The sequence below is a fragment of the Culex pipiens genome, chromosome 3, assembly GCF_016801865.2.
Source record: "Culex pipiens pallens isolate TS chromosome 3, TS_CPP_V2, whole genome shotgun sequence".
Lineage (NCBI taxonomy): Eukaryota > Metazoa > Arthropoda > Insecta > Diptera > Culicidae > Culex > Culex pipiens.
Genome location: NC_068939.1, coordinates 171,468,659 through 171,491,866, shown reverse-complemented (window position 1 = coordinate 171,491,866; position 23,208 = coordinate 171,468,659). Strand labels below are relative to the sequence as shown.

At 35.1% G+C, this 23,208-nt stretch overlaps 2 protein-coding genes across 5 annotated transcripts in view; both read right to left on the bottom strand.

The window, feature by feature from the left end:
• The window catches only part of LOC120423534 (serine/threonine-protein kinase minibrain), a 109,887-nt gene that overhangs the window by 5,746 nt on the left and 80,933 nt on the right, over window positions 1-23,208 (bottom strand). For all 4 annotated transcript variants that reach the window (XM_039587384.2, XM_039587391.2, XM_039587396.2 and 1 more), the window contains 5 exons: window positions 5,781-5,949; window positions 5,545-5,712; window positions 5,300-5,473; window positions 5,126-5,238; window positions 4,445-5,066 (listed from right to left, as the gene is read on the bottom strand). In XM_039587384.2, coding sequence (XP_039443318.1) covers window positions 4,445-5,066; window positions 5,126-5,238; window positions 5,300-5,473; window positions 5,545-5,712; window positions 5,781-5,949 — 1,246 coding nt within the window. The remainder of the gene's footprint in view (window positions 1-4,444; window positions 5,067-5,125; window positions 5,239-5,299; window positions 5,474-5,544; window positions 5,713-5,780; window positions 5,950-23,208) is intronic.
• Window positions 8,095-12,182, bottom strand: LOC120423555 (uncharacterized). The gene is made up of 2 exons (XM_039587406.2): window positions 10,360-12,182; window positions 8,095-10,302 (listed from the first exon to the last, which is right to left on the bottom strand). Exons 1-2 carry the CDS (start codon window positions 11,164-11,166, stop codon window positions 8,914-8,916), a joined length of 2,196 nt encoding a protein of 731 aa, XP_039443340.1. The 5' UTR covers window positions 11,167-12,182; the 3' UTR covers window positions 8,095-8,913.

The window sequence follows — 23,208 nt, the reverse complement described above, 5'->3', positions numbered from 1 at the left end:
GGAGGAGGAGGTTGGCGTTCGCCGGACTCGAGTCATCGACGGTCGTCGGCGGCTGGAGAATGGTTTGATGTGTTTTTTTTTTGTTCGTGGGGGAAAGAGATGGCACCAAAGTAACGGTGCGAGGAAAGAAAAATATCGAGTTGACGAATTGTTTTGTGATAATTTTCAAAAAAAAACTTGAATTTCACAAAAAACAGCAAATGAAAACTAGAGGTAACATAAAATTGACAACCATCATCATTGACAATTGTTACTGTTACTATTGTTAAAACACGACGTTGAATATAACTGATTCTCCCCACAAAAACATATTCTTCGTTCAAGTGCTTGATAAAGCTGATATAACTCGTCTTAACTGCGCACCATTTTGCCACACGTTGGTTTTTGTAGATTCCATGCCGCAAAATTGTTCTCTGTATCGATCATTTCAAATAAACCAATCTACAGAATAGATCCGTCCCGCCACACTGATGGGGTCATTTTTTAGTTTGACACTACTTTTACACGGAGTTCACACAGATTTTGCTCCCCTATCTATTGGTGAAAGTACAATTATGTACGATGAGTCGAAAAAGAAAAAAAAAATGTTTCTCAAATAATCTTTGACCAACATCCAAACATGGTACCACTTTCACCAATAGATAGGGGAGCAAAATCTGTGTGAACTCCGTGTAAAAGTAGTGTCAAACTAAAAAATGACCCCGTTCGTTTGACAACAGTTGGTGTCAAACCATCGGGGTTCGAGTGTATGACAAACAAACAAACTTTTTGACAGTTTGGCAGTTTGCCTACTTTGTTTGTTTGCCTGCATTTGTTTGCAGAAAACAAACAAAGTGCGAGTCTAATAGGTAACTCCTTAAGTTGTCAAAGAGACAATCGGCCGATTTTGCGCATTTTTGTTTTTCGTATTTTTTTGAATTTTTGAAAAAAAGTTTCAAGCCATTTTTTTGTTAAAAACAGGAATATTTTTTATTTTTTTTTAAATAGTGGACATATTTATTTAGTTTCTGAAATATTGTTCTCTGGATCATTCAACCTTTCAAATATTCGGCTAGAAAAATAACGCAAAATTTTGTTTGAAAATTCCGGGAAATTTAAAAAAAAAATCGTTATTTAACTTTGAAATCCGACGATTGGTTGCCGAGCTATCTAAAATGGCTATACAGTCCAGACTGAATTATCCGATGTTTCGATTATCCGAAGGTTTGAATGGGACTTAGGGTAATCGAATAATGATTTTTTTTTCATTTTTTTTTTACTTGAACATGAAATTCGAATTCTGCGAACCCATTGTAGTCAAATTTAAATATTAGATTGCCTATTGAATTGCAAAAATCATCGCCATATAAGACACCATCCTGGATTTTAAAATTCTAAATCACTTTAGCTTAGTTTAAGATTGCACAGCAACCAAGGAAGTTGTTGTCTTCTTATTCCAAAATTGGCAAACTGACGAACCCAATCCGGCAACATTCTGATTTTAAATCATTGTAAAATTTTGTCTTAAACTATTTTGCAGACAATTCTTTAGGGGATGAATAAAAAATGATATCGATAATTCCCGTAATTTTTAAGATACTAAAATATCTGTAACAAAAATCTTGGTGAAAAAAAGCTTTAGTAGATGTGCACCGTTAAGGTTCATATTTGAGCGCGACAATCAAAAGTAAGACAGCGAAACAGTTTATTTTCTGATTCGATTTTATCCGAAGTGAACTTTTGGCAAGACCTTCGAATAATCGAGTCTGGACTGTATCCTTAAAGATATATTGAAAAAAAGTAAGGTGCTTTTCGATTTTCATTTCAATCATACATTTCTCGGATTAGTTTTCAAAAAGACGTAAGAGCCATTGGTAATCAAAGCCCTTTTTGCAACGGTACTCGACCTACTTACGAAAAAACAATTTCAAAAATGCTTCATCTACACGTCCTAAATTAAAAATAAACGAAATTTTGTTTCAATTTGGAGAAAAATTATAGCTAGTGTCGCAGGTCACGGTGGCTCTTACGGCTTTTTGAAAACTCACTCGAGATTTGAAACTTAAGTATTTTCTTTACATTTAACTGATGTTTTTTGAGCAAGATCTTTTTTTTTTTTTTTGAATGCAGTTTTTAAAAAAATCAATTACTCGGCAACATTTTTTTCCGTACTGCTATATGTGACGATTAAGGACTTATGGGGTGACCCATGGGGCAATTATGCGTAGAAACACAAAAAAAACGGTCGAAAAATTTCAATCGCGTTGAATAGTCCTCATCAATAACTAGAAATTTGCCGGAGACACCAAATCGATCAGAAAATTAATCTAAAGGATACAGATTTTCAAATATTTACATACCATTGTTGTATGGACAGAACCAATCACACAAATACTTCCACAATATTTAAAATAATTTATTTCTGATCGATTTGGTGTCTTTGGCAAAGTCGTAGGTTATGCTTAAGACCTTTAGAAAAAATATATAGATTTCCGAAATTTTACTTTCACTTTTTCAAATTAAAACTCAATTTTGACAAATTTCATCCCTTTCGATGTGTTTTTATTTTATGCTGAAGTAGCCTAAAAGTGACAGCTTTTAATTTGTAGTGCATAACGGATGTTTTTTTAGGCAAAGGCAGTATTTATTTTAATTTTTTTCGAAACATTCCCATTCTCAAACATGGTCTAAAATAATGTTTGTATGTAAAATTGAATTTGCAATCGAAAAGTGCGTTTGTGAAAAAGGTATAACGGTTTTGAATTATGTCCCTTTTTGACACTTATTTTTTCGAATTTTAAAACAGTGTCTATGCTCGTCCATCTCTAAAATGGTAGTTTATGCAACAAGTTGTAAAAAAAGAGTTTTTCAGCACGAGTCGTACATTTATTCAACGAGGTTTACCGAGCAACGCCTACAACGTTTTTTGCAATTCCAAAACAAGCTTTATGAATTTGTATTTATGTCAAACATCCATATGTTAAGTAAATTCACCGTTCAAAATATAAAAAAATATTGAAAAATGTGACTTTTCGATATTGTGCTGAAAAAATCAACTTTTCAGCACCCAGTTCCTATCATTCTTGAACGACGAAATAGCATCATTTTCTGTACCAAAAATAACAGAATCGAATAGCAACACTTTTCAAAATAAATGCTGAAATATTCTACTTTTCAGCACTTGTTTCGAAAAGTTACACTTTCCAACATTTTTTTTGATTTAAACGATTTATTGACAAAATACATGAAAATTTGACTAAAAATCTCACTTAATGGGTGTTTTTCGGAATTGCAAAAAATGTTGTATGGAACTTGTTACAAAAAAAAGGACTTTTTCAGCACTCGTCGTATTTATTCAACTCGGTGAACCTCGTTGGATAAATGTACGTAATCCTTTTTTTTACAACTTGTTGCATAAACTATTATTTTATATAGGTAAGTAAATGACTCTGAAACTTCTCTTGTTTTAACATTGTTGATCAACGCTAGAAAAAAAAAAATTCTTAGCAAGTTGAAAATATTGTTTTCAGAGATGGACGAGGGATCAACACTTTAAATAAATTACAAAAATTGTTATAACTTGAAAACGGTGCTCCTTATTAAAATTTCAAAAAAAGCTCTTTTTACAAACATAAATGCTCAAGAATCAATGACCTTAACATTTTGAGCATTTTTTAGAATGGATACTAATGTAGTTCAAATTTGGCTCTTCGCCATTCTTTACAAGGCAGAATTATTTAAAAGTCGATTTTTTTTTCTGGCAGGCCAAATCAAAACGGGATAGGAAAATATTCTGCAATATTACGTTACACAAAATGTAACTTTTTAAGGAAATTGAGGGTACGCTCTGACAGTCAAAGAAGTTTAAGTTTTAGCTATAAATAAAAAAAAACAAACGAAATAAAAAATATACCCTTGCATAGCAATTTTCAAAATTCAAACGATATGTCCTAAGAAATCCCGTCGTATGATTTTTTTTTTTGAAATCTTTAAAGTTATTTTTAATTGGTATTGTGTTAACGTCCAGGACAATTTTTAGAAACATAGAGTTGAAAGATCTGTCTGATGCGGTAGACTAAGATATGGGGAATAATTTTGTTTACTTAGATATTTCGTCTATGCATGGCTCAAAAGCCAGTGGTGCCTTTGGTGAATGACTGATCTGAAGTTTTTTTTTCAGTTTTTCAAAGAACACAAATTTGATTAGTACGGAATGTTAGTAACGCTATTAGGGTGAGTTAATTTCGTTGGTGAAGCAGCAAAAGCAACAAATTCTAGAAACAATGTTACGTTAGACCAGGTGAAGTAATGTCTCCAACACCGCGCACTCTTCTAGTTCAGACAGATGGTACACATTGAATGATGATGGTTAGTAGTTGTTGGTAGTAACAGCGTGTGGTGTGTTGTGGGTGTAACGAAAGCGTTGTAAAAAACAAAACAAACAAAACTCAAAGTAACGCCTTACCGTGACTGCTTGGGTCCTGCTGCTGCTGCTGCTGCAGGGGTTGTTGCGCCGTACTGCTGCTGACCGACGGACTCGTGCTGAGCGAGCTGCTGCTGATGGCCGTGTTCGCCGTGTTGGTGCTCTCGTCCGACGTTCGCTTGAAGAAGTTGTGTTGCAAGGCATAGTACGGTGTGCAGCGCGTCTTCGGATCGTAGTCCAGCATCCGCAGTATCAGATCCTTGAACTTCAGGTAGTCGGACACGCTGTGGCCGGGTTCGCCGTGCCTCCGGCCACCGGGGCCGCCCGTTTCCACGCCGAGGATGTCGTGGAGCTTGCGCGAGCCGGGCGCCTTGTACTTGCGCTGGTTTTGCGTCTTCCGGAGCACGTAGCTGCCGTCGGAGAGCTTCTCGAAGAACTTGCGAGTTTTGTGCGCCTGGTCGAGGATGTGTTTCGGGGGCATCCCGAGCACCTCGACGATCTTGTTGATCTGGTCGGCCTCGTTCGAGCCGGAGAAGAGCGGCTCGCCGGTGTGCATCTCGACCAGGATGCACCCGAGGGACCACATGTCTATTGCTAAGTCGTACGGGATCCCCAGCAGCACCTCGGGCGACCGGTAGAAGCGTGATTGTATGTATTGATATATCTGGAAAAGGGGGAGAGTTGCTTTAAGAGGTTGTCTTAGATCCGATCTTGAATACTCACCCTTTGTCCTAGTTGGCATGAACTGCCAAAATCTACTATCTTAATTGCTGACCGTTTGGGGTTACATAATAATATATTTTCTGGTTTTAAATCACAGTGTATGATATTTAATTCTGAAAAGAGCAGTAATTTTGATTAGAATAAAGTTTGTTTCTGCGAAAAAGGAATTCTCACCTTGTGAACTTAAAAATAACAGCGCCGTACACAGCTGCTGGGCAAACTTCCTCGTCAGGTTCAGCGACACGCCGCGGAAGTTCGTATTGCGCAGTAAGTCGTATAGGTTGTAGGATAGCAGCTCGAATACTAAACAGAGATGATTCCGCCACATAAAGTGCCGCTTCAGCTTGACTGCAAATTGCATCAGAAAAAAAAGTGTCATTACTTCAATTGTCGAACCGTCGAAGAAAGGGATTCCTTACCGATGTAGTACTTGTTCTCCGCGTCCGCCCGGTTCATCATCTCCAGCAGGTTCACCTCGATTTGTGCTTGGCTCAGGAAGGGTCTCTTGTTTTTGATGATTTTGATCGCCACCTGGCACTCCTCCTCGTGGTCGTACGCCTTGACCACCTGGCCGAAGCTGCCTTTGCCTTTAATTTCGAAAAAAAACAATTATTAATTGTAAATCTCAAATCAATGATAAAAAAAACCAACTCACCGATGAGGGAGTCGATCTCGTAGCGGTCGAGAAACTTCTCGCCGTTTTTGATGATGTAGTCGTGGTTCTCGTCGTCGTAGCCGTCGTTGTACAGCTTCCGTTCCTTCTTGTGGGACGTGTCCTCGCCCTGGGTTTGTTGAGCTCTTCGTTTCTTTTTGGCATAGTAAACCTGCGAAATAAGATGGGAGAACAAACAGAAAGATATTTAGACAATATGAAGTGATTACTTAAATTTTATTGAATTTCTTTTGTTGGCAATTGCATATTAAAAAAAAGTGTTGTTACGTTTCTTCCTCCCCTGTAGATTCAGAATTGTGGTGTTGCTTGAACACTAGTGCTCAAGCTCAACACCGTTCAACGAATCATCGCTGCGGTAAACATTACGCAGTGGGCCTGGCCACTTTTATGTTTGTGGTGTATCAATGCATTGGAATGCAATGGCGCATTTTCAATTTCAGAATTTGAAATTTGGTCTGCAATATGAAATGGGGAAAATTATGCTAGTTTAGACCTTTTCAAAAGTGATGCTTGATTTGAATATTTTAAACGGTTTTCGTTGAAATGATCAGAAAATTTCATATAAGCTTACTTTTTTACATTGAAAATCGAACTCGATTTAGGTGATACTTGGGAAATAAATCCACTTTTTATCAATTCGAATTCTATGTGGGGCTGTAAAAAAATATCTCATCCTTTCAAAAATATTTTTTCACGGGTGGCTTGCCTTCATAAATTCATTTAAAAAAAATCATTTCATTTAGAAAATTTTAACATAACAGTGACTTTAACTCCAAAAGAGAAGTTATTTTCGATTGCAAATTTGATTAAGCTATTACAAAAGTTTTTGAAATTTTTTTGAGCATAATATTTAAAAAAAATCCCATAAAAAATAAAAATTAAAACTAATAAATATGCATCGAAAATAACAAAAAGAACTATTTTAGAAGCTCAACTTATAGTGATAAAAAATTATTCCAAATTTACACATTTTTTGTGGTAGTACTGATTTTCGCGAAAACTTCGAAAAGGGAGACAAAATGTTTGATAAATATTTGCAATGGTCTAACTTGGCTACACATAACAAAGAAGTTGAATTTTAGAAGGTTTAAAATTTGGATGGTTAAATATTACCTTTTTTGTTATATTACACAGTACAAAATTATGTAAATTTGGAAGGTTGAATATTACCTCGTTTATGTTGCAATTTTACATCAATTTAGACTGAAAATGTGACATTACACCACAAAAGTGTTAAAATTACACATTTTCAGAGGTAAAATTGCACATTTTTTCTGAAATAACAGATGTACCCCTTCCCAGAACTAATATAACCATTTTTTTACTGTGTACATAAATAATCTGTAAAAAAGTGAAATCCAACAAAATACACTTTTTATTTCTGGAGCAACATTTGAAAAGGGCGCATAAGAATTTAGACAGCTGCAACTATTTGACAAATTTCGAAACAACAAATAACTAAGAGGTACACAATAAAAAACATGTTAAAATTACATCTAAAAAGGGGTACATCTTTTATGTCAGAAAAAAGGTGTAATTTTACCCCTAATAATATGTAAATTTACATCTGGCAGACGGTTGGAAAAAAATATCTGTAATCCCAAAAAATATCAAACCTGCGATAGTTACATCTAGCTTACTAAGTCCGCGCCCTAACCCGCACGGCCAACTCGCCTCTGTAAAAAACTGAACTGAAGTTTTCACAGCGCCGAGTTGGCCGTGCTGGTTAGTCTCTTAGACAATTTTATAGCAAATTTCTGAACTTAAAAAAAAATGTTTTTTGGAAATGGTCACTCATGGTCATCTTTTTTTTAAAAATTGAAAAACTGCAAATATTTCGCTAAAATCAAACTTTCGGTGGCTATATCTTGAAAACGGAGCCCTTCATCAAAAAATCTGTAAAGTACTTTTCGATTGCAAATTCAATTTTGCATTAAAAAATAATGTCAAACTTGTTTTTGCTTGAAACTTAATTTTTTTCCAAAAATCACTATTTTTTCAAAAATTCATAACTCGGCGGCAGATTTTTTGACCATGTTTCTCTATAGCTCAAAAGTTACGGATCCCCTAAAACATATCAAAAAATCTCGAAAATAAAAAAATACGTATTTTGGGAAATTGAGTTTTAGTAAATGAAAAGTTGATTAAATAATCTGCAATTTTTTTTCCGTGTTCCTATTTTTTTTTTTTTTTTCAAAAGTCCTCAACAATACCTACAACTTTTCTGAAGACACCAAATTGATCAGAAAATTCACTCAAAAGTTACAGCTGTTTGAATATTTACATACTAGCCTGTCCCATTTTGAGGTCATGTCTTGGAATTTTAGGTGCTCACTTCTTAAATGGTAGATTATGATGTTAGGAACAATGTTTTCTTAGACAAGAAAAAATAATAAAATACTTTTTCGCACCCCCTAATCGATTTACTGAAAAAAGTCACTTTTTTTAACTTTTTTTTGAAATAGGCTTGTAATTGTTATTTAACTTAAGTAAATTAGGATCGCTTTATCTTAGGATGATAGGTAAGAGTCTAAGGTACAAGATGTACTATCCAAATATGACCAAATTCAATGTTTTTCCGAAGTTTCAGGAGGTTTTGTGTCGAAAAAATTGCATTTTTTCAATTTTTTTTTCAAAAAAGCTCATTTAATTTTGGGTAAACGATTTTTGCCAGTAATCAAAGTATATGGAGCTTGTAGAGAATTTTCTCACGAACATTTTTCTCTAAGAGACTTTTGACTTTCGTCACTCCTGAGCCGAGATATTCAAGTTTTATTGAGAAAAGAAAATCCAATTTTCAAAAAACCCTCAATTTAATTATTCATGGCTTACTGATTGCTCTAAAAACTGCATGCTAAAGACTTAGAGGTTAAGTAAGACTTTCTTTATGTAATTTTGGCTTCTAATTCTTATTCTGGAGTCAGATTCCATGTAGATACTAGTGGTTCTGAGTTAAACACGATTGAAAAAAATATATAATAAAATAAGCGAAAGAAAATTTATTAGAAAAACTTGATAACACATATACTTATCCATAAAATTATGAGCTTTGTTTTTGAATAGAAACTACGAAATTTCACGATTTTTATGTTTATTTGAAACTAAAAACTATACGTTACTGAGTTTCGTTCTGCTGAGCGACGTAATCGCCAACACTCTTCTTGGACGAGTTATTTTGTTCTCTTCGATTTTTGGCGACCGCGATAATTAGTTCGGATTTTTCGCAATCACTTTTGGGTCCAACGTTATTATAAGTACTGCAGATCGATATTGCTCTCTCTGCGCAGTCATTGATCACGCTGAGAGACTCACACAGTTGTTGCCCCTCGATGAAGTGCTCGTTTGTAGGCCACGATGCAGGATCCAAGAATAGAAAGCTTGTTGATATCCGCAAGATGTTGAAGAAATCAAGGGTATTCTGCGAAACGTATTCTGCTACGTTGTAAATCTTTCCAAACTTAACCAGTTTATGAGAATCCCGCCGGTCACGCTTGATCGTCAGTCGAGAAAACATTTCTTTTTTGGTTTCATCTGAGACCTTCGGGTCGAAAAACGCCAATCCAATATTAATGTCCGATAGGTACCACAAATGTGTTACCATTTTTGCGTACGTTGCTTCTCCAATTTCACGATCAGGGTAGTTGTCCAGTTTTTCCAGAAATTCCAAATCATTTCTTGGTGCAGACGTCGCCAGCGGTGCTTTGTACCAACCTTCAAGGTAGACCTTCAAGATGAATGTAACGAATCTCTTCAGCTGTTCCGGGAAGCCATCTTCGCCGGGATATTGTCCGCGCAGCAAGTACATCTTCAAGCAATATATAGCTTTGCTCATCCACCTCGCGTGGTGAGTAGCCCCTGGAATCCGGAACGAATAATTACACTCATCAGATACACACATCAAGCCCAACTGAAGGAGTTCTTCGTAATCTCGGCGAATGTAGTTCTTCTGCAACAATTCTTCAAAAATAGATTGAAGTCTCTGCTTGTCATCTGCCGTTATCGCATCTCCTTCATAGGGCTCGTACTCAGTATGATCCAAATAATGCCATTGATCGCGGAATGGTTTAAACAAAACTTCGTCAGGTGCAGTTGTCTTGCCCGGGAAACACACTCTGAATGCACACGATAAAATCAGTTCGTAGATATGGTGGCGACACGGAAAATCGAGAAGCTTTCTCCCCAAAAGCTTGTCCAGGATCGCAGCGGCACCGTTTCGTATTCCGGAGTTAACTTTAGCGGTGTCATAACTTTTTACCTTGATTGTACCGGTTAGATCCCAATCTTGCAAACATTTGTACACAAACTCAGCAATCGTTCGGCCGGTGCCATCCTCGATGAACTCTGCGGCCAGTATTTGCTCCGGAATTCCATTGCCAGTCACAACCACTGCAATCTTTTCCCGTTTGGATCGATTCTGCAAAAGCTGTTTCCCGTCAAAATGGACGGTGAGCGCCTTATTCCTGTCATAGGACGCCTTAACCGAATCCAGAATCTGGGAGCGCGCCTATCATATAAATTTTAATTAACTAACTACAAATAAAAAATAGTGAATGAAAATTACCTGCTTTCGTCTACGACAGCTAGTACTCTTGCTCAAAGAGAGATTTTTCACATCTTGTCCCAAAGCTGATGCCACAGATGCGACCAGCCCAACAGCACCGCGGTTGGAAACTTTTTCTCTGTCCAGATTTTCAACCACTACACTATTCAGGACGGCAATCCGTTTCGCTTTCTTCCTTGCCAGAGCTGGAGAGGCTTGCAGCGCAAAATCTGAATCATTACCTTTTTCACTTCCTTCGCAATCGTCAATGGTCGGCTCAACTGTAGACTCAATGGTTGGCGGGATCTCGTCGGGTTGTTCTGCTGGGTTTTCTTTTGGTTGTTCTGCATCATGCGTCGCCTTGTCGATCAGTTTGCCGAACAAAAGTGGTTCTCCAGCACATTGTTGCTTCTTCCAGAATGCAGAACGCTGAGGATCGTTGGCGATTTGATCATCAATTTCAGCATGAGAGATGTCGAATAGCTCATCGAGGCTATCCTTAAAGCGCTGAGACTTCGCAGATGATTTGTGCTTACGTGCGGCGTCTAGTTGCTGCTGAAGAGACTTCACTTTACGCGATACATTCCGTAACAGTATGGATGGGAAACCGTTAGTTTCCCAAAAAGATCGTACGGTGTTGGATACTTCGCCAATGCAACAAGTGAATTGCCTCAATGCATCGTTTCTCAAAAACCTCAGATACGACAAAACCTCTCGCTTTGAAGGCAAGTGATCACGTGCGAGCTTTCGGCGGGGATGTCCAATGAAGTAATCTGGCTCCTTCGAATCTTTCTTACATTCTCGTTTTAGCGGCTTAGTTTTAGGCATAGTTACTATAATCAATAGACAAGTATAAAAAAATATTATGATGATTTTTTAATCACAAAAACTTACCTATTGAAACAAGATTCAACAAACTGTATCGAAAATTAATCAAAACTGAGTTTGAGCAATGATGAGTAACTTGAAGAAATGTAACGAACTCAAAACACAGCTTACACGTGTTCAAACACAACACAACAGAATGTTTTGATTCCTTTTAGCATAGCTTACTTTGATTGTCGAAATATGCATTCTCCCAACATCATTTTTAAGTTCCTTAAAACATAGCCCCCTTTGTCAAAAAAGACTGCAGATATTAATTATAATTCCTACTTTACAGCTGTCTTTTTCAATCGTGTTTAACTCAGAACCACTAGTATCTACATGGAATCTGACTCCAGAATAAGAATTAGAAGCCAAAATTACATAAAGAAAGTCTTACTTAACCTCTAAGTCTTTAGCATGCAGTTTTTAGAGCAATCAGTAAGCCATGAATAATTAAATTGAGGGTTTTTTGAAAATTGGATTTTCTTTTCTCAATAAAACTTGAATATCTCGGCTCAGGAGTGACGAAAGTCAAAAGTCTCTTAGAGAAAAATGTTCGTGAGAAAATTCTCTACAAGCTCCATATACTTTGATTACTGGCAAAAATCGTTTACCCAAAATTAAATGAGCTTTTTTGAAAAAAAAATTGAAAAAATGCAATTTTTTCGACACAAAACCTCCTGAAACTTCGGAAAAACATTGAATTTGGTCATATTTGGATAGTACATCTTGTACCTTAGACTCTTACCTATCATCCTAAGATAAAGCGATCCTAATTTACTTAAGTTAAATAACAATTACAAGCCTATTTCAAAAAAAAGTTAAAAAAAAGTGACTTTTTTCAGTAAATCGATTAGGGGGTGCGAAAAAGTATTTTATTATTTTTTCTTGTCTAAGAAAACATTGTTCCTAACATCATAATCTACCATTTAAGAAGTGAGCACCTAAAATTCCAAGACATGACCTCAAAATGGGACAGGCTATTACATACCATTTTTGTATGGACAGCAGCCAAAATTGTATGGAGACTTGTATGGGTGAACCAATCACACAAAATAGTTTATTTGGTCATAGGGAAGGCCCCCACAACGTTTGAGCCAAATCAAAAAATACAAATAAAATCCATTTCCGGTTTTGGTAGAGAATTGTTCATATGCGTTTATCCTTTGCTATTTTCATCGGTTTGATGGATGGCCGAGCGGGCTAAGGCGCCAGTCCTTACAGTTGGTGCTGGGTTTGACTCCCGTCGGTTGCAACTTGTTTTTTTGTGTTTCCAAAAAGTTGTACATGCAGTGTTTAATATTAAGTGTCTTTTTTGACGAAGGTGATGTGCAAAGTTGAGGCCAAATGAAAAAAATACGAAAAAGAATGAATCCATTGACGATTTCTTTTGTAAATAATTATAAAAGCATTGAACAAAAATTAAGTAGAAAATTCGAGTTAAAATGATGAAAACAAACATCAGCATCAACAACAACAACAACAACAAGTCCTGCAGCAGCTGCCATTTTCAGACAGGACGACGAGAGGGTGGTTTTGTTTTTGAGTCACACAGTCTCCCCATCGAACCCCCACCTCCCCTCTTTTCTACTGAAAACACACACACACACATAATCAAGGGCCACCCTTTTTGAGTTAGTAGTGGTAATAGTTTGACTGATAAATCTCCTTCTTCCTTCACGCACACAACCACACACATGTTCGTGGTGGGGCTCGCAAAAGTAGCGCACAGGATCGATACCAAGTCCTGTGTGACACACACACACATACAAACACATGCACAACTTTGCAAGAGCTTTTCTTCCCCTCCCCACAACCTTCTTCCCTTCTTTTAGGAATCAGTGAGCTTTTGCACTTGTCAGGAATCCCTTTTTCCCGCGTGCAAGTATGTGTGAGTTTAGTCGAGGACGCTCTCTCTCTCTCGCTCGGTTGGTGGAGCGGGTTGTTTTGATTTGGTCTGGTGGGGTGGAGGAAGAAAGGCGGTGGCGAGGGGGAAAGTGCAGGCAAGTGCTTTTTAATGAATTAATTGATGGTTTGGCCCCCCCTCGCTCGCTGTTTGGTGTTTTGGTGCGAGTCGCTGGCTGGGTTTTCCTCCGTATAAGACACGATACGGGCAATGTTTTGTAACGATTAAGGACGAGCCCAAATAAGCGGCGGGCGGGATGATGTCCGGTTAAGATCGCTTAAGGTGACGCCGTCTGTCATTCATTAGGATGAAAAAATAGTGTTCAATGTTCATAGCTAATTTTTTTGTCGAGAAACAATTGTATTTTTTTTTTTTTTTTTTGAAAGTGTCCTACAAATTTTCAAAATGTGCAATATGGGTATCCAACGAGGCGCAATTTTGTATCCTTTTTTACTTTATAAAAGTTGTTTTTTTTTAATACTAAATTTACACAAATTACCATTTTTTTTGAAAATACTCAAATTTCCAAAAAATGCAATATGGGTTTCAAGCGGAGCGAAATTTTGTAGGCTTTTTCACTTCATAAGATTTTTTTTAAATACTAAAATTGTCACAAAATACCGATTTTACCGATATGAAACGAGAAGAAATTTCGTGTGCTTTTTAAATTCATTCGAGTTTTTTATTTAAAATACTAAAATTTGCGCAAATTTTGGTATTTTCGAAAAATACGGCTTATTGTACAAAAAATTTATATTAAAAATTAGATTTTTATGACTATGAATTTAATTTAAAAAATACTTTTTAACTATTTTTTTTAAATTTTACTGCATAAATCAGGGGTCCAAAAAGATATCTTTTGAGCTATAGTACGTGATGGTGCAAAATCTGGTTCAGGAGAGATGAAATTAAAAAAAATTATTTGAAAAATATAAAAAAAATCCGGATAAAAAAATATTTAAAATATTTAAAGCAAAAAAAAAATAATAAAATAAAATAATAAAAATATTTAAACAATATTCAATATGCAATCAAAAATATTTTCTTGACAATATTTTTGATGAAATCTAGAGTCTTTTTTGAAAAGGTCCTACTAATTTTCAAAATGTGCAATATTGGTATCGAACGAAGCGCAATTTTTTATGCTTTTTCACTTTATAAGAGTTGTTTTTTAAACACTAAAATTTACCTAAATTACCATATATTTGAAAATACTCAGATGTTCCAAAAAAATGCAATATGGGTTTCAAACGGAGCGAAATTTTGTAGGCTTTTTCACTTTATTAGAGTTTAAATACTAAAATTGTCACGAAATACCGTATTTTTTCGAAAATACCAAAGTTTTAAAAATTTGCAATATGGATATTAGAGACGAGATGAAATTTAGTATGCTTTTTAAATTTATTAGAGTTTTTTTTAAATACCAACTTTTGCACAAATTTTAGTATTTTCGAAAAATACGATACTTAGGCCGATGCAAATATTTTTAAAAGTTTTTGTCCCTCGGCTCTGGCCGGAGTCGGGGGGGTTTTCAAAAAATGTAAAATTTGACGAAAACAAAAAATTTTAGCGAAAAAAAAACTTAAGCAATAGTAGACATCGCAAATTTTCAAAAATTCAAAAGATTTTTAAATCAACCCAAACATGCTAAAAGTGATTCTAAACGCAGGGGCATTCATTTTAAATTGATTTTAACTAATTGCACTTAAATTTTCATAAAATATTGAAGTTTTTTGAAAAAATATTTTTTTGCCCCCTGATTTTTCGGGCCAACATTGAAGGGGGGGGGGGGGGGGGGACAAAAAATTTAAATAAAATTTGTACCAGCCTTAAGATTTAAAAGAAAAAATTCTTTGTCACCCTAATGTAAATTTATATTATCATACAATAATATCTTGTTGAGTGTGATTGTTTAAATTTTATAATCTTGATAAAGAAAGTCGGCAGCGAAATTATGAAAAAGTATTGATTGTATCAGACTTGAATTATGTATAAGCACTACCGATCAATTTACGCCGGTTTAGCGTCCCAGACCACCAATTCACCAATTGTCGCCTGATAATCTACGATTTCGCAAATCGACTTTTTTTTCATACATTCTGACTTCGTGCAAAGTTGTAGGTTATGATTAGGACTTTCCAGAAAAAGGTACACGGAAAAAATCTGATTTAGAAGATATCTAGAATACTTTTTCAAAAACAACCAATGCGCCATGGGTTTCCTATATACATAGGACCTTTTGAAAAAGTAAGCGAGATATGATATTTTGAAAAATAATTGTGCTTTTGAAACATATAAAAAAATCCGGACAAAACAAATATTTCAAATATTTCTTATAGCAATATTTAATTTGCAATCAACTTAGCAATCGAAAATATTTAATAAATTTAATCAAAAATATTGATTGATCTAATCTAGACTCGTTTTTTTGAAAAGGTCCTTCAAACATATGAAACAAAAAAGCTTATAGACCTTTGAAAAAATGCTTGAAATGTACCGATTTTATGTAATAGCTAATTGCAAGTATAAATTTTTCGATTTTCTTTCATTTTTTTTTGCATTTAAAAAATATTTCTGGTTTTTAAAAAAGGTCTTATGAAATGGATGAAAACCCTTCAAGATGGCCTGTCTGTATATTTGCTGACTATATTTAAAAGATTGGAGAATCCGAAAGGTATGTTCAGGACATAATATTTTGTAGAGGGACAGGATTGTGATCATTATCACGATGGGACACATATTTGAACATTTTTCCGATGGGACAAACAAATGTGTCGTTGATTACTGAATTTTTGGAACAAAGTGGTAAATATTATTAATGTAGGTTAAAGTAACACAACAAACGAAGCTATTCCAATATTTAAGTCAAAATCGACAAAAATGCAAATGGGACATTTATGCGAACATGGGCAGTATACGACCTTTAGAAAAAACTCTAGACATCTTGAAAGAAAGCACCCATGAAAAAATATGTTTGAAAAGCTTACAAAATTTCCTACAATTTTCTACTTGGAACTTAGAATAACGAGCAATTTGTTTCTGAGATACAGCCCCACAAAGAAGAATTCGAATCGATGAAAATGAATGTCTTCAAGTGTCACCTAATAAGTCTGTATTTTAAACTTACAATATCTCGGAAACTATTGGTCCGATTTTAAAATTAAAACTTTTGCGAAAAATATAAAATAATAATAATAATTTGATCCAAAATGAGAAACATGCAAAATTATCTATTTTAGACATTTCTGAAAGTTAAGCTTAATTTTAAAATTCAAAAATAATTTGCAATATTGTAGAACCTAGATAAATTAATCCGGAGTAATCCTTTTCTCGATAGTACAACAGCAAATCTTTAAATGTTTTTGCAAAATGATTTTTCTGCTTAATTTTATGTAACGTCTTAAATAATAATTCAGTAATTCGGGATAAAATTGTCCATATCTTTCAATCTTTCAAAATGTCCAAAATAAGAATATAATAAGCTCTTTTCAAATGTTAGACTTGAAAAAAAAACCTAGCTTAATCCACATTGATGTTGTTGGTGCCTTCCTCTCATTAATCAGTAATTCCACAAAACAAAACTTGATATTAAAAAAGGTCCAAAATTGATTAAGAGTTTCCTTGGAAAAATAATTGAACTTTTCCAGTAGCTTAAAAACACCCCCCCCCCCCCCACTCGTGAACAATTCTCCATACAAAAAAACTTTTTTGTATGGATCGTGGATAATCGCCATACCCCCTCCCCCCCCTAAAGTGTCCACGTGGTTTATGGATGGTCCCCTATGAATTTTTGGGTATTAAAATTTTCGTTTAAATGATAAGAAATGTTGGCGCTTAAAAAAAAGATTAAAATTGTTTTAAAAAAACGTCAAAAAGAAATCAAGATTATTATTTTTGAAAGACTCTATAATCTATTGTCTTTTATATGACAATAGATTATAGGGTTTTTTTTTTTCAAAAAAAAAAAATAACTCTAGAAATGAACTTTTCAAAAAAATAATTTTGGAACCACTTTAACTTGATTCCTACACTAATGACCACACAAATGACTAAACGAACCAAAGAACACTTGAACAATTGTGAGCCTTTCATATGAAATTGTTGGACATGGATCATTTATTTCCAAATTATCAATGTCCGACCTACAAAAAAGTTCTTCAAATTTAACTCCAATTATTCGTTTTTTTTTTTCGTTTTCGTTTTTTAGATGTATTGGAAAGTTCTCTCAAATAACATTCTAAATATATTTCTGATAAAGATTTTACTTTCAAAAACCACCATTTGTGAAATCTTGCGGACCAAGTACTTCACTACATATTTAAAAAAAATATAAAGAAAGTTAAGATTGTAAAAATTAATTCCAAAAGCTGAGCTGTTAATCTTTTTGCCAAAACTATTCAGCATTTCCAACACACACCAAACCAAACCCAATCCTCGAGACTGACTGACTGCAGTCCAAATTCCGAGTTTCCAGCACGAAGGCTGCTGCTGCTGCTGTTGCCAACTGAATAACCTTTTCCGAAGCTCTAAACTCCACTGACGATGACGATGATGACGATGATGTCGACAGGCCAGGCCAGGCCGGGAGTCGCCCAAGCAGGATAACACAGCGGAAAGGGCGAGGAAGGCAAAAACTGCGAACTGCAGACTACCCAGACCCAGACTCAGACTCAACTCAACTCGTACCCAAAAGAGGAGAGGCAGAAAAGGACCTGCCGGAAGCTGGAAATCGGGGGACCACCGGCAGGGGAGGGGAGCAAGAAAATCGATACCATTTGGGTGGTTTGGGTTTGGGCGCGATGGCGATGATGATGCTGTGGGGAGCTTCTCGTTTCTGGTTGAGCTGAAATGAGTTTCGACGACGACGACGGCGAGATTCAACGACGTTTGGAAACTTTTGCAAAATGCTCAACGCTTTCGTGGGGAAGGATCGAGATGTGAGTTGCTAGCCAGGACCAGGACCTGTGGAGGAATGGTTGGAACGGGATTTTTCTTTTGTTGGTTTTCCGCTTCAGACGTTATTTCCACTAGAAAATGATTCGGAATTCGGTAATTCGGAATTTTATAATTCAACAAAGGAAAATATTTGCAATAAATTAAGAAAATGTTAAACAGCGTGAAATTAACATTAAATTTGAAATTTACCCAAATAAAAAAAAAAGTTACAAAATGCTTCTAAAACTATTACAGAAGAATTCTAAAATATAAAATTATGAACCCAGTTACAAAATGCGGCTAACCGAAAAATGACGAGGTGAACAGGTATTTACTCAGAAATATTTCCAGAGCATACCTTTTCTGCTTTTAAACTAGCCTACAGTCCAGTTATAAAGTGCCCAGTTAAAAAGCAGTCCAGTTGAACAACACCCAGTTATCGAACGAGTACTGTTTGAGCTGAATTCGTCAAATTTCAAGCAAATCATTATAGGAATCAAGTTTGAGAAAAAAAAAACCAAGGAAACACAGGAACTTCCGACATAGTTTGAGTTTCACATTAAAAAAAATACAAAAGCAAATTCATTTCATTGATTTTTGGCCTCAAAAATGTAAAATTTCCATTCAAATTTATATTTTATTATTCCTCGATTTTCAAAAACTTCATTATCTAAATCAAAAAGATGTTCGAAATTGGCAGAAAAAAAAGCTTCATTCTGACTGAAACTTGAAAAACCTAGCATTCTTCGATTTATCTGGTAACCCTGCCTCTAACACTAAACCTTGCCTCTAAAAGAGTCTGAAAATTCACCAAAAAATAATTTTTGGACTAAATTTGAATCTTAAACAACACAGAAAAAAAATCATGGTAATATTACATCTGGAAAGGGGTACGTCTTTTATGTCAAAAAAAAAATGTGTAATTTTACCTCTGAACATGTGTAATTTTTCCACATTGCTGTTGTAATGTCGCTTTTTCTGTCTAAATTGAGGTTAAAATTACAGCATAAAAGAGGTAATATTCAACCTTCCAAAATTACACCTTCCTTTTTTTATCAATTTTGGCTGTGTTTTTGACTAATTGCTCCATGTGTGCTCTCTTGTGACAAGTCCTATCTTTTTACAGCAGACGTCTCACAAGATAGCACACAAGCGACGTAATGTTCCCTTCTTTTTATGTCAAAATAAGTAAATTTATGTTAAAAAACTAACTTAATCCACCTATGTGGTTGATGCCTTCCTCACTTTTTACCAAAAATGGGTATATGAGTGGTTTCATCATTTTTTTAGATCCAGAAAAAAAGAACACAATGTATAACTTATGTGGTCATAACTCGAGACAGGGTTGCCAGATCTTCAATGTTTTGGACTCTTTGGAAAGGCCTTTCAATTTCCTAACCAACGATGGGTTGGATGATGGATCCGGACATAGTTTACATACATTTAAGTGAGATCCGGCTTCAAAAAAAAAAAAGTGCATAAATATCACTTAAGTGGTCATAATTCGAGACAGGGTTGCCAGATCTTCAATGTTTTGAACTCTTTGGAAAGGCCTTTCAATTACCTAACCAACGATGGGTCGGATGATGAATCCAGACATAGTTTACATACATTTAAGTGAGATCCGGCTTCAAAAAAGTACATGAATATCACTTAAGTGGTCATAACTCGAGACAGGGTTGCCAGATCTTCAATGTTTTGGACTCATTGGAAAGGCCTTTCAATTACCTAACCAACGATGGGTCGGATGATGGATCCGGACATAGTTTACATACATTTAAGTGAGATCCGGCTTCAAAAAAGTACATAAATATCACTTAAGTGGTCATAACTCGAGACAGGGTTCCCAGATCTTCAATGTTTTGGACTCATTGGAAAGGCCTTTCAATTACCTAACCAACGATGGGTCGGATGATGGATCCGGACATAGTTTACATACATTTAAGTGAGATCCGGCTTCAAAAAAGTACATAAATATCACTTAAGTGGTCATAACTCGAGACAGGGTTGCCAGATCTTCAATGTTTTGGACTCATTGGAAAGGCCTTTCAATTACCTTACCAACGATGGGTCGGATGATGGATCCGGACATAGTTTACATACATTTAAGTGAGATCCGGCTTCAAAAAAGTACATAAATATCACTTAAGTGGTCATAACTCGAGACAGGGTTCCCAGATCTTCAATGTTTTGGACTCATTGGAAAGGCCTTTCAATTACCTAACCAACGATGGGTCGGATGATGGATCCGGACATAGTTTACATACATTTAAGTGAGATCCGGCTTCAAAAAAGTACATAAATATCACTTAAGTGGTCATAACTCGAGACAGGGTTCCCAGATCTTCAATGTTTTGGACTCATTGGAAAGGCCTTTCAATTACCTAACCAACGATGGGTCGGATGATGGATCCGGACATCGTTTACATGCATATAATTGAGATCCGGGTATTTGTGAAAACACATTTTTATGCATAACTTTTGAACTACTTATCGAAACTTCAAACAATTCAATAGCGATGTATGGGACCCTAAACCAAGTCGAATGCAACTGGTTCGATCAGAATCGGTTCAGCCAGTGCTGAGAAAACTCAGTGAGAATTTTGGTCACATACATACATACACACACACATACACACACACATACACACACACATACACACACACATACACACACACATACACACACACAGACATTTGTTCAGTTTTCGATTCTGAGTAGATATGTATACATGAAGGTGGGTCTAGGAGCTTTTAATAGAAAGTTCATTTTTAGAGCAGGATTATAGCCTTACCTCAGTGAGGAAGGCAAAAAAACGTGAAGAACATGAGAATAAATACACAGAAAAAAATAATGTAAATTTGGAAGCTGTAATTTTGGAAGGTTCAATATTACCTCTTTTATGATGTAATTTTACCTCAATTTAGACTGAAAAAGTGATATTACACCAGAAAATTGATAAAACTACACATTTTCAGAGGTAAAATTACACCTTTTTTCTGACATAAAAAATGTACCCCTTCCCAGACGTAATATTACCATGATTTTTTTTCTGTGTAAAAAAAATGCTAGAAAAATGATAAAAAAAAGTATTAGAAGAAGCCTAATACCACCAATAAAAAAAAATCAAAAAAAGATAAATGCTTATCAAAATATAAAAAATAATGAAGAAAAATATAAAACAAAAAAGGTTAACGTTTTGCTTAAAACAAACTCCTAAACACGGCACAAAAAAAAACAATTTTCGCAAAGAGAATTCGAGAAAAAAAACAATAAAACATTTTTTTTTAATTTAACGTTTAATCACAAAAATCACGCAAACTTGCAATTTTGCTTTTTTACATGTTTTTGATAACTAAATGCCATATTTTGAGACAAGTGATAAAAATTCTTTTGGCCAAGCTATAAATTTTAGAAAATAATATTTTGCAAAAAAAAAAATTTGGCTCAAAAAACATAAAATTAAAATTTGGACCAATTGAAGGGTATTGTCACTTTTTGGGTCTACAAAACGTAATTTAACTAAACTGTGCATCTCACTAAATCTGGCAGAAATCTTCCTCATGAAAATGCTGACATTATTTTCCTCTTAAATTAAAAATTTAAGCAATAAATATATCACTCTTCACTTTTTTCTTGGCAAATTGCTAGTTGCGAAATAGGTCAAAAATGAGAGAAAACTGCCACCAAATCTCTTAAATTGTTACTTAAAGTTACTTTTTCCCTTTTCAAAGGCCATTGAAGAAGTTTCAAAAAAAATCACCACGTGCAAAGCTTTCAACCAACTAGAAGGTAGGTCGAAAATAGGCACATTGAAGATCGGATCCTAGGAGCAATAGACCCAAAATAGGGGTAAAACATGTTTTAATTTGTCTGGCTCATACAACGATATGAGGTATTTTTTTTTTTGTCACAAATGTTATTAATTACGAGCATTAGCATTTTAAAAAAAAACAACTTATTTGTGTAATATAAGCTAGGTTGTCTATAGCAGCCTTTGAGAATGCATCAAATTAAAAGTGCGATTTGCTTAGTGGGCCCAAAATAGGGCCTATCTCAGAAAGAAAAACGATGTGGTTTTCTGAGTGTCAAATGAGTGTTTGCGATCGATTTCCGATGTCAGAAAGATCTTTCAAATACAATATTTTCAAATTTTGGAAGCAGAGTCTAAGTTTTCAAAAGGTTGAAATTATGTTGTTGTCCAATTTCAGGTGAAACTTATTTGAGAATGCCGTGGGAATTTTCCCTTGCCCTCTTAAAAAAAGGAGAGCATCAACAATTTCCGTCGACCTAATCCCATATCCTTGTCTAGGGCGTCCAATTTTCCCGGGTTATGAATTTCCCGGGAAACGGGAAAAATATTTTTCAAATCCCGGGAATACCCGGGATTCTGGGCAATTTTTTGAACAGTCATAAAATCTATGTTTTCATTAAATTTGTTATGTTTTTAAAGCTTACAATCATAGAATTAGCTCAATACTGTTAATTGGTGATAATCATAACTTCAATCTGAACAAGAACAGCAGTTTTTAGGTCGTTTAAAACATATTAAAAATGTTTGTTTATTGTTCTTTGCTATGCTTTGGATTTTTAGTGAATCATAATTTATAATCCAATGTGATTCAAATTATTTCATATTAATAATCACAAAATTCTTATTAATATATTTCTATAAAATTTTTATATGAAATGACTACAAAAGCTTAACAAATTTCATTGAAACTGTAAAAAAAACAAGTAACGATAACCAAGGGTCCTGATTTTCGGTTCAATGAACAGAAACCACTCACTCATCGCCTATCCAGTCGTCGCCTAATCTAACCCGCTAGCATTCATGAGCGAATGATACTTGCAAGCAGCCAGCGAGTGGCCCGAACTGTTCACTCAGCGAACAAATACATCGTGAAAATTTTTGCCTACTCCGTCGCTCGACGACACTCACACACTACCATGCTCAGCGAAGAGCCATTCTCACAAAATGCCAGCGCGGCAGTCTTTTTGTCTTCACGCCCTCAGTTTGCCATCAATTTGATTTTTTCTTGGTGGAAGTTTCTTTGAATGGTGTCTATAATGTTATGAAATCAAAATAAATGCACAATTTAATTGATAACATTGATTTTAGGCAACCCAAATGAATGAGTATAACGCAGCGCATCAGAGA

Excerpts from the sequence above, each read along its gene's own strand:
- LOC120423555 (XM_039587406.2), bottom strand. The coding sequence starts at position 11,166 with ATGCCTAAAACTAAGCCGCTAAAACGAGAATGTAAGAAAGATTCGAAG. Across the intron at positions 10,303-10,359 it reads GCTGTCGTAGACGAAAGCAG|GCGCGCTCCCAGATTCTGGA; the intron begins GTAATTTTCATT and ends TTTATATGATAG.